Source organism: Hippocampus comes, unplaced genomic scaffold (genome assembly GCF_001891065.2).
Source record: "Hippocampus comes isolate QL1 unplaced genomic scaffold, H_comes_QL1_v1.1 scaffold77, whole genome shotgun sequence".
Classification (NCBI taxonomy): domain Eukaryota; kingdom Metazoa; phylum Chordata; class Actinopteri; order Syngnathiformes; family Syngnathidae; genus Hippocampus; species Hippocampus comes.
This window is the reverse complement of record NW_017805289.1, coordinates 321,676-338,626: the sequence shown is the minus strand read 5'-3', so window position 1 is coordinate 338,626 and position 16,951 is coordinate 321,676. Positions and strand designations below refer to the sequence as shown.

The following is a 16,951-nucleotide window of genomic DNA, read 5'->3' as shown; positions in this document are numbered from 1 at the left end:
TAAAGAGTTATGTAAATGTTTATTTTTAAAATATATAGATATATAAGAATACCTGTATGAGAGTGTGGTTTCAACGCTCAATTCTAATCTCAATATAAAATGATCTGTCAGGTGATTCTACACAAGGATCTCATTTGAATGCGTCGGGGGAAACTAGTGTAGTAGGCTTGAAGCGATCATTCAAAATCAAACTACAAACTTTGAATGAAGCCAAGGATTTTGGAAACGGCTCTCGTGCCAATCCTACTTGTTGCGACAAGGTACGTGTTGTGCTTCAAATATAACGCTCGACCGATGTCATGGTTTTGTTTCATAGGCAATGCAGACAAAACATTGAACTCAGCTGGTTCACTTTCAGATACTTTATTGACAAATGTCATTTATCCCGTGAGTACGTAAAAGGTTACATGCACAACAGATTAAACAAGATCATTTAAAACTGTTATACCTTTGTCATAAATATGGCTAAGCAATCTAAGTGGCAATACTCCTTCCAAAGAGGTGGGAGTGTTTTATACTAATTCAGACCTGGGTTTGTTCGTCATTGTTGAAATGCAAAAGGGAGGTCAATTTCAAGCCTTCCATTTGTGAGTTTCACCCGAGCCTCCGGTGAAGCTTCCGTCAGCAACCCGGAAAGAGTCGCGTTGACCTGATCAACTCCCTTGATGAACATGTCAATGATGGAACCATACGCATTGTTGAGCTGCTCCGTATCAAGGGCAGAGATCTTGTCAACGATAACCTTGATGAGCGTCACGATATTGCGGTAAATGTCATTGATTCGGAGGAACGCTTGATCTAAATAGTCAGACTTGATCGAGTCAACAAACTGCTGAGTTTTACCAACGACGGCTCTCATGGTCTCACTCATTTTCACCAGCGCTGTGTCAAGACTCTCCATATTCTTCACAAAGGCCACTAGTCCATTCATGATGTCCCGCACGCATGTTTTCACGTGTTCAAAGATCTGGCCAACGGTAACCGCATCACCAACTGGCATGGAGACTTTCATGGTGGTGATTTTCTCCACAAATGAGTTATAGTAGATCTCCATGGACTGATACATAATCTGGGTGTTTTTGTCCAGAGTCGTGGCAATACTGTCGGTCATTTTCTTCAGGACCTCAGGAAGGGTGGTCATTTCATCAGACCCTGGCAGTTGGAACTTGGTCTCCCTCAGGAGCTTAACGATAGTGTCCACGATAACCTGGAGGTTTTGCTGGTATTGGACAATGGTGTTTCTGAAGAAGATTGACAGCTGGCTCATCTGGACATCGTAGTTTATGGCGGCGTTATAGACATCACCGATGCGGGTAACGATGACATTCTTCAACTTGTCCACGTTGCTTGTGATCTGATACTTGCGAAGAAACTCCGTGAAAGCAGAGACGATGGAAGGGACTCGCTGTTTCAATTCTGAGAGAATGATTTTGGGTGCTTCGGTGTTGTAGACAATCTGGAGGTTCATCCTATTTGCGTTCTTGGAAGAGGATTTTATGACGAAGATGTCGACATCGGCCTCTGGAGCAGACTGTCAAAAAAAGAATCCCAAAAAAAGAACTGTTAAGCAAGACTGAGCAAAAAGCAATTCCATTTCCAAAAGCGTCAGGTTACTCAACTCACAGGATAACGACCGTAGACTCTTGCGCTCAATTGAGATGGGACCCTGCCATTCATCTGCAAGCCCAGGAAGCCAATAGATGGAGCAGATAGTGAGGCACTAAGAACATCTCTGCGAGCGGCGTAGCGAAGGTTGACATCAGTGAAAGTTGGGCTGGTGATGTCCACGTTGAGGGTCTGGCGAGAAACACTGAAAAAAGGAGATTTTAAATTGAACTGTGGTCCTGTGACTGAGAAAGAAGTACAGTATGCAAAGAAAGAGAAAATCTTACCTTGTGCTTTGGTCAATGACATGGTTGGCATCCATGTTGAGGTCGGCATGTTTCAGGACGAGTTTGTTAATCACGTTCAAAGCGGCATTCTCAAAGTTTACCGTCGAAGAAGCTGTTGGGGAAAAAAGGGTTTTGCGTCATTCAGTACTTGAAAATATTGCAGTAGAATACATATAATTACACTCAAGGAAGATCATTAACTCACCATCCATGTCATAATCCAAGATGACGAAAGTGGAAGTGGCGGAGGATTTAAGTGTGCCTTTGAAAACTGGAGCGTTTCCCTCCAAGAGCGCATCAAAATTTGAGGTGTACAGTGGGCTGATGAACTTGCCGTTGGTGGAGATCTTCTGTTTGGCGACCGTTACATCAACCGCTGTTTTCTCCGAGATGGTGAAATCTCCCAGGGTGCTTGGTTGTGACAGATTAATCTCAATATCAGCAGTCAAGGAAGAGACTGGTGCGATATCAACGGTCGCTTGGACAAAATGTTTCCCGTTGGTGTTCAAACTGAACAGGTTGAGCTCATTGTTACTCAAATGCTTCAGCGTGGCGTACATCCGACTGAGGGAGGCTTGCAAAGACACACTGTCACTTAAATCGAAGTTGATCACTTTCGTGGGGCCGTGGTTCAGCTTGACATCAGCAATGACCTTGGAGGTGGAGCGCAGGCCGTTATTCAAGAACAGGTTCACGTCACTGTCCAGGACTCCGAGGACGATATAGTCATCAAGGACTTTGCCATCCACATTTGCCTTCATGACTGTCTCAATGGAAATGTCTTCACTGGTTCTCTCCAGCTTCAGGCTCCAATCGGTGTTTGCTTTTCCAACAGCCTTGACCACTGGAATGTTGTAATCGCCCTTAATGTTCACAGTGGAGTGAGCCTTGGTTTTGGATTTGGTGTCCCCAACCAGACGCTGGTTCAATTCCAAGCTCAGTATAGGCAGAGAAATTCGTGCAACAGAGGCCACAGAGGTAGCGGCTTCCAGAGTCTCACTACTCACACTGAAGGTGCTGTCGTGGGTGCCTTCAATGTGCCGATTTTCTAGGGACAAGGAATTGGCCAGCTTGATTCCTCTTTTGCTGGTCAGGCTGGCAGTACCATCAAGTTTGGCTTTTAAGCCCTCAAACACTGAGGTCGTCGTAGCTCCCAGACGGAATACAAGATCATCTGCTGCATTCAGTCCAGTGTTGACATTCACACTGATGACAGAAGACTTGAAGGACAACTCTGTAATCAGGTCACCCACGGGGGGGATCTCGATCAGGCTCATGATCACCGCAATGGGAGCAGCCTTCTTTTTCTGATAAACAATCTTGGCATCCAGATCCACGTTTTGCTTTGGCGAAATCATCAGGTGCTTCAGTCCCATCAGTTCATATAAATTCACGTCCTTTATTGCTGGGGTGCGCATGTCGACAAAGGGGATTTGGATGGCAGGAACGCTGATGGGGTTGTTGAGGAAGTCAAGATTGACATTACCATCCATCGCGATAAAGGCGCCGGCCTCATTTCTGTTGTTGTCCACAGTGAGGTTGTAAGTCATTACAGCCTGATTAAGACGAGCGGTGTAAATTGTGTTCAGCTTCTGGTTGTTGAGTGTCAGAGCGGCGGAATAATCGTTGCGCAAATCAATCTTAGCAGTAGGTGCTCCAAAGATTGTAACCCTGCTATTGAATTTGTTTTGGAAGTCAGCAAACAACTCGTCGGGAAGGGCAACAATGTTAATTCCATTGGAAAGGAGTCCCCTGACCACTCCGGTCAATTCTGTGTCATGGTTTGCTTTAAGATCGGCCTTCATGGTAATGAAGTTGACATTTCCAGAGGCGGAAACCACACTGCTCTTCACGATTGGCGCCTTCATGTTACTGAGCAAATTAAATTTGTAGATGTAAGGGCTTGCCTCGGCTGTTACTTGCTGTTTCATTGTCGCTGTTTTTAAGTCTGTGTTGCCGGAGAAAGTCAGTGTGACAAGGCTTGGGCTGAGTGACAAATAGAGGGTGCTGTTGTGGTTGCTCTCCTGAGCAACAGACTTGCCGACATTGTCAACAGTCAAAGTGAGGGTGTAACCGTCTTGACGGACGATTGCTTTCTGGGTCACGACGGCATCACTATTGACACTGACGATTGGAAGGTCGACAAGATGTTTGTAGTTAGTCTCAAGAGAAGCAGCCATTCCCTCTTCCATTGCAACGAAAACGTGGTTCGTGACATCAGCGTTGTAAATTGGAGTGTTCACTTTCACTGCAGTCTTTGCTTGGGCCTGGCCGGAGAGACCATAGAGAGATAGAGAGGCTAGGTGGTCGACGACGAGAGCAAGATGGTTGATCTTGAGGGTCTCTGCGAGCACAACGCGGCTCATTTTAGGAAGAGCAATCTGAGCAGTTGAGTCGATTTTGTAATTCAGGATTTCAAAGCTGGGAGATGTGCCTTGGGAAGTGATCATGGCTTTGAATTGGGGTGTCATGACTTTTTCGGTGGCGTTTTGGAGCTCGGCAGATGTCTTCACGGTGTAGATGGGAGTATTAAACCGGATCTCGGCAGAGAGTTTGCCAAAGCAAGGGACGATAATATCACTTGGGATCGTTGGAAGTTCAATCTCAGGAACTGAAAGAGACTTAACAAGCTTATCGACGGGGAAGTGTGGGAGAGTCGGGAAGGAGATCTCAGGAAGGGTAATTTCTGAGAGGTTTATCTCAGGCATGGAAGGCAAGTAGTTCATCTTGAGGTCTCCGAAGAAAGCATCAATGTCAATTATTTTGAAGTCATAATTCAAGATGAAATCGATAACTTGGAGGATTCTCTGCTTGATGTCATCAAAGGAAATGGTGGTGGCTTTGATCGTATGGAAACCCAGAATGGTGAACTCAGGAATGTCCAGCTGTGTGGGGATGTCAACCTGCTGAAGTTTATCCATGTTGAACTTCATGGAGGGAACCACAAGGTCAGTGAGCGGAACGGTGAAGGATGGAATAGTCACCTCATACTTTTTCAGTTCGCTTCTCAGTGCGTCGTAGAGTTGCTGAAGCTCACCGATGATCTTTTGTTCAGGGAACGCTGACCTGATTCCATCTATCACACTTTGGCAAGTATCAGTGACAATCACCAGAACTGTCTTGTAGTACCTCTTCATTACCTTGACGTATGAGACAAGCTCAGCTCTGAAGTCGATATTTGTAACTTCTTTTTTGATTTCTTCAAAGAATCTCCTGATATCTTCAAATATAGCCTGGTCCATCAGTTCCTTTACAGATGTAAGAATTTCTGCAACTCTGATTTCTCTCAGACGATCCGAAAAGCCTTTAGCAGAGGTCAAGACAACGTTGGCGAAATCCTTTGCTGCTTCTATTTTTTTGGGAATTTCCAGAGCCCTGATTAGATCATTAACATAAGTTGTGCAGCTCGCAGTGATTTTATTAACCTTATCCACAAATGCCTTATAATCCAGTGATGTCATCTTCTGCATGATAGACTCAGCGAAGGACTTCAGGTCTTGAATCATATCCTTAACTTCAGTAGATTCCATGTAGTCAATGACGACCTGGAAGAATTGCTGGCATTTTGCAGGGATGTTTGCATCCTTGACCATTCGGGCAACAGTGTTGAGGGTTTCTTCAATTCTAAACTGCTTGATGACCTCCACAAGTTTTTCAAAGATGACTTGGACCTTTTTGTCAGCTTCAAGCTTGACAATGAACTCCTTTATCTTGGAAGACAATGCATTGATTTTGTCAAAGATCTTGAGATCCTGGATCAGTTCCTGGATATACTCCATCATCTCATTGAATAGCTCGGTTGGGATCTGACTCGTTAAAACCTTGACGGAACGGCTAATGTCAATATCTTTAATGATCTCCTTCAGTTCGGCAACAAAGTTGACAAGATCGAAATTGTCAACGGACTGCTTCATGATATTTAGGCAATCCTTCAGATTAGACACAATTTGGTATTCCTTCTCAATATTATGCAGGAATGCCACACTAGAGCCTCTCAATTTTTCCAAGTCGATCTGCTGGATCATCGTCTTCACAGTCTCGATAAGATACAGGACCATTCCCTTGATGTCATACTTTTCATTAATGGCATTGAGCAGTTCCTGGATCTGTGATGCTACGGTTTCAGGCAGGTTGCCATCAACAATGATCTTCTCCATCATGGCAAAATAGTGTTGAATGTAAAAGGTGACCTCAGTGATCATTTTCTCAAAGTGAACCCTAAGGCTTCTGAAAGCAGCATCCGCATCCTCCATGGAAATCAGATATTTGGGGGTAAGGTCACTGATGTACTCCTTCAACTGAATGACTTTGCCTTCAATGTTAAGTTGGGCAACAAACTCACTCACACGCTGAGGAAGAGCTTCAAGTTTTTCTCCGATCCGCTCATTCTTGATGTAGTCGCGAACAAGTTCTGCAACACCGACAAGGACATCCTTGACACCTTCCAAGAAGACAGGCACGTTTTCCAGCAGAGGGAACTGAATGATGTGACAGTTTGTGTTCTTGTCATACTTGAGGAAGCCTGAGACACCAAATTCCTGGTTGTCTGTGGATTCTGCGTTGATGATGTTTGTGAGGATGTTAGCGGAAATGCTCATGCCAGTTCCCTCGGCGGTGTTGTAAACGCTCATGTCTTGATTAAAGGCGTGATTGTTGATTTTCGACTTCAGACTAACAATGGCCTTCTGTTCATTCATAGAAAGACCGGCGTCCATCTTATTGTCCAATGTGGTCTCGAGGGAAAGTCCGTTGTCTAGCGCCTGGCTCACTGAGGCTCGGCATTCATGTGAGGTAGCAAAAGCCAAAGGTTGCGCTCGCAGGAGGAACTTGCCGTAGAGCTGTGCACTGTGCTTTCCGTACAACGCCAAGTCTCCATCAGCATTGAAGATGGCATCGAGGTTGAAGTCGAAAGGAACAATGCTGGAACGGATGTTGTGGTCAAAGCGCAGAAGCTGCGAGTTAAAGCGAGCGTCATTGGTGAACTTGGCAGCAAGACCGATAATCTCAAGATCTGAGGTGTGGCTCATGTAGGTTCCAAAAAGATTTCCAATTGTGCTGCACTTTGCGATGGCAGTCATGTCAGCATAGTTAATCTGATAGCTGTGCTTGATCTCTGACTTATCATAGGTAGTTTTCAGGCTTCCGGTCAGGTCAATTTTGTAGGAGCCGGCCTGCAACTGGGCATCATTGATGATATTAGCGGCGAGAAGCTTCAGGTTGTTGTTGACCTTGGCAGATGCGGTGTAGGGTGTCAGGTTAATGGCAACATCGTGAGTATAAGAGGCATACTCACGAGCCTGGGCTTTAGCCTTAGAGTTCAAGGTAAGGCTAGAAAGTGTTAGCGTCAGATCATTGCCATTATCAAAGTTGAGGTCAAACAATGCAGCCTTGTTATTGAAGGACAGAGTTGCTTTTGTAGTGTCCAGCCCAGCGTTAAAGGTGTTGTCCAGAGACAGTGGGCTACGAAGCGTGTTTGTTCCACTTGTGACCAAACCGTTCTTGTCCAATCTCAGGGTGGCTTTGTGCATGGCCGTGTTCTTCAGAAGCTTAATGTTGGCATCGCTGTTTACAGTCAGACCGTTGACATCAAGAGAGGAAGTGAGCAGTGAGTAGATCAGATCTTCTCGGTGGTCTGCGTTGGTTTCCACTCTCAGAGCAACTTTGCCTGCTCCAGCAGAGGCTTCAGCTTTGTGGTGGATTTTCATACCAAGAGCACGGGCGCTTGAATGGCACTTCAGTGAGGCTTTGCTGTCTGCGAAAGAAAACTCAGCGGAATGCGTCAAGGTGTCTTCAAAGGCATTGGTGTTCGAAACAACCAGGAGATCACCATCCACAAAGGTTGCGGTGATTCTGTTTTTAGCCTGAACGATTGTTGATTCCAATTCAAGCAAAGAATCGAACTTTGCATTTGGTTTGAATGGAATAATGTAGAATGTCTGATTTGAAACAGTCTTGGCAGAGAGGGGTCCGGCCTTGAACGTTCCCTTAAAGCTGCTATCAACAGAGATTTTCTCAGCGTTGATTCCAGTCAGAGAGTTGTGATCGATGTCGACATTGAGGCTAAATGGGCTTGTGGCTTCAATCTTACTATGGGAGTGAACGTTAATTTTGTCAGTGATGGTTGCATCCTCAACAAAACTGACACTGGCTTCAAGAAACTTGTGGGACAAAGAGCCTTTCATCTGGGCTTTCAGTGAGTCAGTGGTAGCCAACAGTCCAGAGCCTAAACGAAAGAAACCCAAATGAAATTAAGAGTTGTTACAGCCTTGTTTAAGACTCAGTTAATCTATAATAGTTAAAAGTTTAAAAAAAAATACCTTCGATCTTGAATGAGAGGATTTCAAATGGAGAGGTTCCTTTGACATCAAACTTGGCAGAGTAACTTGGAGCTTCCATAACATCCTTGCCGGCTGCGAATGAGGTCTCCAAGTCGTAGAGGTTGCTCTTCATCTGTGTTGAAACTTCAGCTTTGCCAAAAAGAGGAACAGTAAAAGTGAGCCTCTCAGGGACAAAAACCTCCGGGATTGGAATCTCCATGGAGACGATCTCCAGTCCAAACTCGGGCAGAGACAGGTGAGGTGTTGTTAAAGCCGGCGGGAAGTTGAGCTCCTTTGTTGACTTTCCCCCAAGAGGGACTGGGATGGCGACGGTGAAGCGCTCTTTGTTGAAGTAGTACACAGCCTTTGTTTCACTGTAAAAAGTACAAAAGTTCAATTTAGAAATGTTTTGGAAACACCCAATCACCAATTCATGTGGCTCATTTCGAACATACGTGTTCAGGAATAGTGTCTCTGGCAGAGAAATTTCAGGCATAGCTGGAACTCTGAAGTTCTGGAGGTAAGGGATCTCAGCACCGTACTTCTCCATGTAGTTGTTTGCCGCCTAAGAGACAGACAGCAATCGAAGCTGTTACACTTCAACAAGAATAAAATCCCATTTGCAAAAATAGTTGGATCTCATACCTCTCCAAACTTCTTCAAGATGTGAGCGACCTTCATGTCGGTCTGTCCCACCTGTGTGTCAAGAAGGTCTTGGGTGTACTTCTCAAACAAATCCGTGAATGGGCCAAAGGTGACGTCAGTGTTCATGTCAGATTTGAATCCAACCTCAACCTTGTTGTCATCTAAATAACGGGCAAAAGTGCAAACAGTTTCAGATGAGCTGAAGTATTACTGATGGTTGTTTTTGATAAGGCAGAAAGCATAAGAGTGCAAGCGGAAAAATATATTACCATATTTCATTGCAATCTCCTGCTTGGACACAGCATCCATGACTTTCACTTCACTCTTCAGTTTCAATTCTAATTCCTCCTCTCGCTTCATGTCAGCTGTGACTGAGGCGTCAACGTTAAGTGTGGGGACCAGAAGCTGAATTTGAAGCATACCTTTCTTCATCACCTCAAGACTGAAAGAAATACCAGCGAGTCAGAAGCTAATAGACGTCATATGACATCTTTGTTCCTCCATGAGACACTTGATTTCTTACTTGGCTCGACCAACGAGAGAAAGCTGAGGGATTTTTTTGTTCAGAAGATCCAAATAGATGGAATGGGTTCCTTTGCCTCTGGTATTGCCATCAACAACACCCAGTCTCAATCCTGCTTCCACATCATAGTCCGGAATCTGGATATCAGCTGTGACCATGTGCTTCCTTCTGTTGTATTTCATGATGGCTCTGGCTTCCGTGGGCTCGGCGCCTGTTTTGGTCCAACCAATTCCATAATGTCACTCCAGTGAATTTCACTTTAAGTAGCGTATTATCGTCTTGAGTGTGATGTACCTTCAGCTCTCAGAACAAACTTCACAGAGTCGATCTTATGCCTGCCCTCATCTCCCTCCTTCAGCAGCTCATAGGCAAGAGTGGCAGTGTACTCAGTGACTTCACCTGTAGGATGGAGCTCCAGTGCAAATCTATTCAATAAAAAGCATAAAATCATTTCATGAATGAATCCGTTTTTGCTCAGTAATCTATATCGAAAAATGTAGCTGTTCTTTGTGTAATCTCACCTGCTGTCACCAGCGATGGGGAAGTAGGGTGCTGTGTCTTGGGAGAAAGCATCTGTGTACTGAAGAGCAGTGCAATATTTCATCCCAGCAAAGAAGGGGGTGCATTCACTGACATCGACTTTGTTTGTCACCATTGGGGGGAGAGTCACGACCCTCAGGTCATTCACTGCCACCAGGGTGTTTCTAAATTTGAAACACAGAGAAGGAGTTCAAATAAAATATTTCACTTCTGACATTGTTACACCGACACCATTTTTTGTGTGCAGCTTACGTCATTTTGATGAGCTTGGTTGGGCTTTTTGGAGCAGGGATGGTCAGCTTGACGTGGTCACGTCCCATCGAGATCTTGGCCTGGAGGCCACTCTCGTGGAAGATGTTGGAGTGCATCTCTAATCCAGAGTTGAGATATTCAGGAATGTAGGCGCCAACGTGGGTTGTAAACTCAACGCCTGCAGAGGGCATGAAAGCGACTTCACTCTGTCAGAGAAACACAAAAGATGCACAGTCGTTAGAACGCGACTTACGTATCATTTGGTACGGTTGAACACATTCAGCAAATAATTACCATGTCGCGAGCAATCTTAAATCCAGCCTTGACACCAGGGGTGAAGGTTCCAGACAATGTAATTTTCAGAGGCACGCCAGTGACAGTCGGCAGGAAAAAGTCATTGTCCATGAAGATGTAGTGGGCGAAGATGGTGTTGTCAGCCTTTGTCATCAGTCCCTTCAGGAGCTGCGCAAATACAAATCAGATTTAGATCCCAAACATGTTTTGTAAACTGTGCTCCTCGAGCCACATTGTCTTTCATTACATCAGTAGGGAACATCTTGAACATGCTCTCAAACATCAAGGCAGCAGAGTAGGCCATAGCTTCCAATTCACTGGTCTTCAGATATCCAAGCTCGTTTCCAAACAATCTCAGATACATCATCGCCTCTGGAGACTTGGTAGTCTGCAGCTTTCTCATCAGCACGTTGAGATTCTGCCCAACTTCTTTCATGAAGTTCTGAGAGATCTGAACACAGATGTGGAGATGAAGTATTATTTGTTGTTTGACACAACCAAAGTGGAAGTTCTTTCCAGCCGACTCAAATACCTGTCTCTTCATCTCAGCATTCCTCAAACCAGGAAGGAAGCTCTGTACAATCTCTTTGACTGCATGCATGTTATCCGAGACAAAGTACATCGTCTTCATGGCAGTGTCGGGGAAGAATCCATTGTCACCAAAGAGTGCTTCAACCGTTGGTTCAAATCCTTTACCCTCAATACCAATCTGTAATGATCGTACAAGTCACAAATTCATGTTCTTGAAACTTTCGCTGACCGTTTGTATTCTGATCATTGAGAATATTTACCTCCATCATGTCAATGTCAAAGCCAAATGCCTTAAGAGTCATTTCCAGCATGGCTTCTTTGGGCAGGTAGCTGGTGCCCTCAAAGATCATGTTTCCCTCGACAGATCCCATCCGGTAGTTACGAGAGAATTTGGTGGGGTTCATGACGGGTCCAATCTCATTGTCCTGGATGGCATCGCGAATCTTTTGTCTGAGTCTTGATAAGAAAACAGAGATAGAATTTAAACGCTAATGGTCTCAATTCTGTCGTACCCTGACAATGACAAAATAAATAATTCTTAGCAGCTTGTCACTTACTCTTCTGTTTTAGTCTCAGTTGAAGACAAAATATTGGTCATGTGGGATACCACAAAGCTCTTGAATTGGGTATCTTTCTCGGTGGGCAGGGCAGCGGCCAAACGCGCTAAATCACTTGGCAGTGGGTTCTTCATAACCACAAGATATGCAGCAATTCTCTTTTGCAGTGGGGTGGCACTGTCCAAAAGGACCTGAATGAGAAGCTCTCTTCCCTGTGACAAAGCAATTGATCCAATTAGCAAGTACGATGATGAATTATTCAAACCATCCTTTAATATCTCAAAAAATTAGCACGTGCCTCATCTGAGATGGGAGTCAGCCGGTAAACCTGGATGGCAGCTTGCTGCACTGCCAGGGAAGCAGCTGGCTGGTTCACACACTGGAGCACTGAAGATCTGAGTGCAGGACTAGCAGGCACAACAGCGGGAGCCATGTTCCCAATAACCTAGACCAACACCGACAAAAGTTAGTTTTATCGTACGGAATAAAGAAACAGGCTTTTGATAATGAGTTAATGTTTCCATAAACTTATTAAACGAGCCATTTGCGACATGACATACCCTCAAAGTCAGGAAAGTGTTTTCTTCGTCACCAGCGCAGTCGCCCAAATGACCAGCCAAGAACTCAGCAACAGAGCGAATCTCAGGGATTAGCTTTCCTTCACTTTTGTAAAACCTGCAGATGAAGAAATGTCGGTTTAGTTCCTTCGAATTATATTTGACAGTCAATGGTCTACCCTGAATAAAGGTAACAAAGCTCACCTCTTGACTACATTGCTCAGGGCGTACATGATGGGCTTGCTGGGCTTGTACTTGACCATTTCGAGCATGTCATTTATCAGCAGGGCAGAAGGATTAGAAACAAGTCCCAAAGCAAAAACTGTGGCGTCAACTTCAATTGCTGTGGTTTGGAAGCCCCGAAGGATCTGCATGATGGCACTGCTGCACTCCGGAGTTCCGCACTGGGCCAGAACTTGGTAGGTCAGGACACGGGACATAACGAGAGCCTCTGGAATGGCACCGCTCAGAGTTTCGGTCTTCATTCCGCGGACCATGGTGACCATCTGACGGAAGAAGTGTGCCCTCCTCTCGCCCTCAGTCTCAGGCAGATTGACCAGTTCACTCATCAGATCCAGATAAACTTCTTTATCCTGGAAGTATGTCTTGTGCTCAACGGTGTCCATATGAAGACCCTTGACGTTATCACCTGTGACACACCAGCAGCATCGTGGTCATCAGTGGTTCTGCTTTGAAGATGGGAATTAAAACATCTCAGGAAAAAAAAAATGTAGATTTACCATGATCAAAGATTCTGTCGTTGGAAGTGGAAACGTGCACCAGGGTCAGTTCTTGCTTTCCGACATTCGTGACGCCATATTCACCCCTGAAATTGTAAAGCACTGTTTTAGGATCCGAACTGAGGCAGAAAATGTGCTATTTTACTGAAACAGCGGGCATTAGGTAAAATTCAGATTTACTTGTGGGAGAATGGGATCAGGATGTGCTTCTCTGTGCAGGACCCGGAGGTCATGTGTTTCTTCTCGTTGTCAAACTTGTAGTTACAGGTCTGTGAGCTTCTGACGAGCTTGGAAAGGGGGTATTGCTGAAAATGAAAAATGAAATAATAATTTTAAATGGCATTTTCTTGCCCTAAACTCTCTTGTTTCATTTCATGCATGCCTTTTGTATTTTTTTTTTGGTCTTACCATGCCAGAGATGAGTGCCAAGGGGCTGGTATAATCTCTTGTTGGGACAAATCTGTCACATGTGGAGAGGTCCCTTTCCAGGCTGATGTCAGTTGCAATGTCCTCCCTAGCGTTGATGGTGTAGAAGGTCTCGCACATACCGTGAACTGTTGGCTAAAATGCAAGAGGAACAAATGCATCCAGTACTTGTTTTACAATAGAAGGCATTGTTAGTTTAATCGAGGAAATAGATATTGTTGTTGCTTTTGGAGATTGCCAAAAGGTGTACCATATTCTTATTCTTGTCCTCTTCCATCACAGGCACAGCCAGGGCTGAGATGATACCCCTCTTGATGTTCAGGGCGGTTGTTGTCTCACCTTCCTCAGGGTACAGTTTCACATCGTAGACACCCTCAACTACAACCTTGAGAGGATATCTTCAAGATCGAGAAAATATGTTAACCAGCTTGTTTATGGACAACCCAATATTTGTTAAAATGTTCCAAATTTTTGGTGGTACCTTTCCATTTCATCAGCAAAGGCATTTGAGCTGGGGGCAGCACCGAATGTGGGGTTGCCATCTGAGTCAGAGCCAACCACTTCACTCAGGGCACAGCCAGTGGTGCGCACGATGAAACTGCAAGTCTGCGGAACTTCGATTTCAACCTGTGACACAAGACCCACGTCGACATTAATATCATAGGTTCACCTCCATCGCGTTTCAACTTATTAAAACTGACTCGTTGTAAATGTAATATTTAAAATAAATAGATACATATCAGAAAAGAGACTGGACTGCTCCTACTTTGCATGTTGCCCTGGGTCCATTCTTGACTGACGAGGCTCCGTCGATGGCATTCAGAGATTCCGCTACGTATTGGTATTCGTACTTGTGCAGGGTCTTGTACCGTTTGGCCACTTGAGGAGAAAATAACATCAATTTAGTAAGCCACTCATTGCTGTCGTGTGATAAATTATCAAGCAATCGATGCAACTTACGCAGACACGTTGGCTGATCTCCATCTTGCGCAACTTTAAACAAGAAAGAGTATCATTGTTTATTGATGCCAAAAGAGAAATAGCTCCTAAGATATGTTCTATTTGTGTGGCTCTTAGAACGTAGGCATAAGATTAATTAAAGACTCTTTTAATGTATGTATTGTGTTATGAGTTGTTTTTCTGCTATTAAAAAAATTGACATATATATATATATATATATATATATATTTTTTTTTTTTTCTTCTTCAATCGAAGGCTTTATCAAATCCAGTTTTAGTTTGAGGAACTACTTTATGAAAGTGCTGATGATGCATTATTTCAAGACTTTGTGACGTCTCTCTTTTGTACAGATAAGGGTGTCCAAACAACTGATAAACAGTAAAGTACAAAGATGGGTAGAGTAGTAATCACGATTCGAAGTCCAGAGTGAAAAACAGACACCGGGGGTTTAGTGCCGAGACAAAGGCATGTTGATAGATAGGGTCACCGTAATCCAAAACTGATTTACCCACATATATTTTTAGCAGCCTTTTCCTCCATGAAATTTGTTTTGTTGCGGTATAAATGTGTCTGAATATGACATGATTGTAATAGCAGTGTTTGCGATATTGGAAAAGGAATATTCTGTCTAACTATTTTATATAGAACTGAGCATCACAGTCTGTTGTCATTAATGTGGATTGCAAAAAGCACAGGACCAATTATCGCGCCTTGTGGAACACCTTTGATCAATGCCAGGTAAGCCAAACCTTTACACTGATATAGAATTCAACACACAGAAAGAATGATGAAGATTCCAATAGTCTGACAAATCCCTGACTTGCATTTTTTAATGTAATCATAGAAAAAGAGAAGACTGACTTGAAAAAAAAATCCTTCCCGGCAACAATCTGAAAACTTCAATTTCCTTTTCCCTCAAAGGTAAATTTTCTCCTCTGTGAAATGTCCAAATTAATGAACCGGATTCAGATGGTCATCCACAGACTCTTTAGCATGAGGACGCTACAAATAGCATTATCTTTAGCCAACATTGATCATAGAAAAGTCGCAACAGCAATCTTAATCTTTATACCTAAATAATATGAAATTGAACGTTCATATTATTAAATACAATACTGTATATTTAAAAGGACGACCAAAGACGACAACTGTCACAAATACTCACCAGCCAAGGCTGATGTGCTGAGGATCAGCAGAAGGCAGAGCTTGGAGTCCCTCATGGTGGGCCCGTATAGCCCAATTCCTTCGGACGTTTGGCGAGTACTCAGATGAGACTGAGTCGTCCGAATCCCTGCGGAGCTTTTATAGAGCACTTACTGGGAGGAACGCTCAAAGTCCACTGTGACCTGCAGTGTGGAGGGACAAAGGGAAAAGGTTTGACAAGGATACTGCGTTGCTCAAAGCAAAGGCTTACAACACAGATTTTTCTGAAATCGTTACACGGCGGGGTCCTCACTCAAATGTTTGATCTATCGAGACAAGTCAATGAGTTTAAGTTACTTTGTTGTTTGTTTGTTTTAACTCAATGTCTGCGCTTGACCAAAGTGGTCAACCAAATCAAATGGGGCTATCGTGTACCATTAACTTGTTTCTACTACAAGACAGACTTAGACAACATTTTTCTTCAATTTCTTAAAGCGTTTTTTTAATCTGGTGATTGATTTATTGACTCATTTGAAACAAGTTTAGGAATTTCTAATGTTGATTAAATACAAATTAAAAGCAGAGCAAGGTGGCTTTTTGGGCCCTTTATTTTGTATTGTGCTGTTTTGTTCTGAAAACAAGTGGCCCCACAAATATGCAAATTAAGACTGTCACTGTCACTGAAAGGGTTACAAAAAGAATATTTAGACAATTTTCTTGATGTAATATTTCGTTAATTATGAAATCAAACAAAACACAGATTTGAGTCATTTCAGAGGACTATCTGTTGAAATCAAAGTTTAGCTCCTCGTTGGCAGTTCCTTGATTGCACTCAGTACTTTTTATGATTCATCGCATTTTGAAAATGGCCACACCCATGAAAGCAAGCTTCACTAAATTACAGCCAAAACATACCAGAAAGTGTGTCGCAAAGATTCACCGAAGAATCGGAAAGTAAGCGACACTTTAGTTTGGGTGTCATCTATTCTCATTAAATTTGAAAAATTTGACTGCTGTTTGGATTTCGACCATTATTTGCTTGCGCCATTTTGTTTTTTTTCCTCATTCCATTTTTTTTCTCTTTTCTTTCAGGCCACAGAGATGATATTGAGTGGATATGAAAGTGAAGATGTTGGGCAGTTCCTCATATCCACATTTGAGCTATTAATAAAAAGATAAACCTCATAGGAACTGTAAAACGGCCAAAAACATGGAACCCACAGAAACAATACATCAAGGACTCATACTTTTCAAAAACATTTCAAACGGTCCTCAGCAGACTTTTTTTTTCCAAACGGGAAAAATAAAAAGGTTCCCACAACATTTATAAATGCAGTCACATTACAAGTAGATTACAAGTACAAAAAAAAAAGACAATTTTAATAGTACCTTGTTGTTCTTGTGTTGCTGCTTCCACTGCCACCAACCCAAAATGAAAACTGTCCCCCCCCTCTAATTCAATACTAGCTGTAGAATGAACTTTGATCAACAAATATTCAAAGGTTCCTCTCAGGCTTTATTTGCTGTTCAGGCAAACATAAATAAACATTTTAACTCTGCGCTAAATGTTTTTT

General features: G+C 43.4%; 1 protein-coding gene across 1 annotated transcript; it reads right to left on the bottom strand.

The window, feature by feature from the left end:
• Positions 1–347: 347 nt before the first annotated feature.
• On the bottom strand, positions 348–16,852 carry apobb.1 (apolipoprotein Bb, tandem duplicate 1). Its single transcript, XM_019871581.1, has 29 exons — positions 16,767–16,852; positions 15,400–15,580; positions 14,235–14,267; positions 14,041–14,153; positions 13,756–13,901; positions 13,525–13,672; positions 13,257–13,409; positions 13,029–13,153; positions 12,849–12,934; positions 12,313–12,757; positions 12,112–12,226; positions 11,850–11,996; positions 11,552–11,763; positions 11,255–11,450; positions 10,996–11,172; positions 10,711–10,914; positions 10,464–10,631; positions 10,170–10,375; positions 9,899–10,081; positions 9,672–9,802; positions 9,378–9,588; positions 9,124–9,296; positions 8,855–9,015; positions 8,665–8,774; positions 8,210–8,583; positions 2,098–8,115; positions 1,893–2,004; positions 1,624–1,810; positions 348–1,531 (listed from the first exon to the last, which is right to left on the bottom strand). The coding sequence occupies exons 2-29, from the start codon at positions 15,452–15,454 to the stop codon at positions 542–544; spliced, it is 11,379 nt and encodes a 3,792-aa protein (XP_019727140.1). The 5' UTR covers positions 15,455–15,580; positions 16,767–16,852; the 3' UTR covers positions 348–541.
• Positions 16,853–16,951: the final 99 nt, after the last annotated feature.

Bases quoted from the DNA above. Each gene is read 5' to 3' on its own strand.
- apobb.1 (XM_019871581.1), bottom strand. From the start codon at position 15,454: ATGAGGGACTCCAAGCTCTGCCTTCTGCTGATCCTCAGCACATCAGCC. The intron at 10,632-10,710 runs GTAATGAAAGAC...GTATTTGCGCAG, and splicing joins TCAAGATGTTCCCTACTGAT to CTCCTGAAGGGACTGATGAC. The intron at 8,584-8,664 runs GTATGTTCGAAA...TACTTTTTACAG, and splicing joins GAGACACTATTCCTGAACAC to TGAAACAAAGGCTGTGTACT.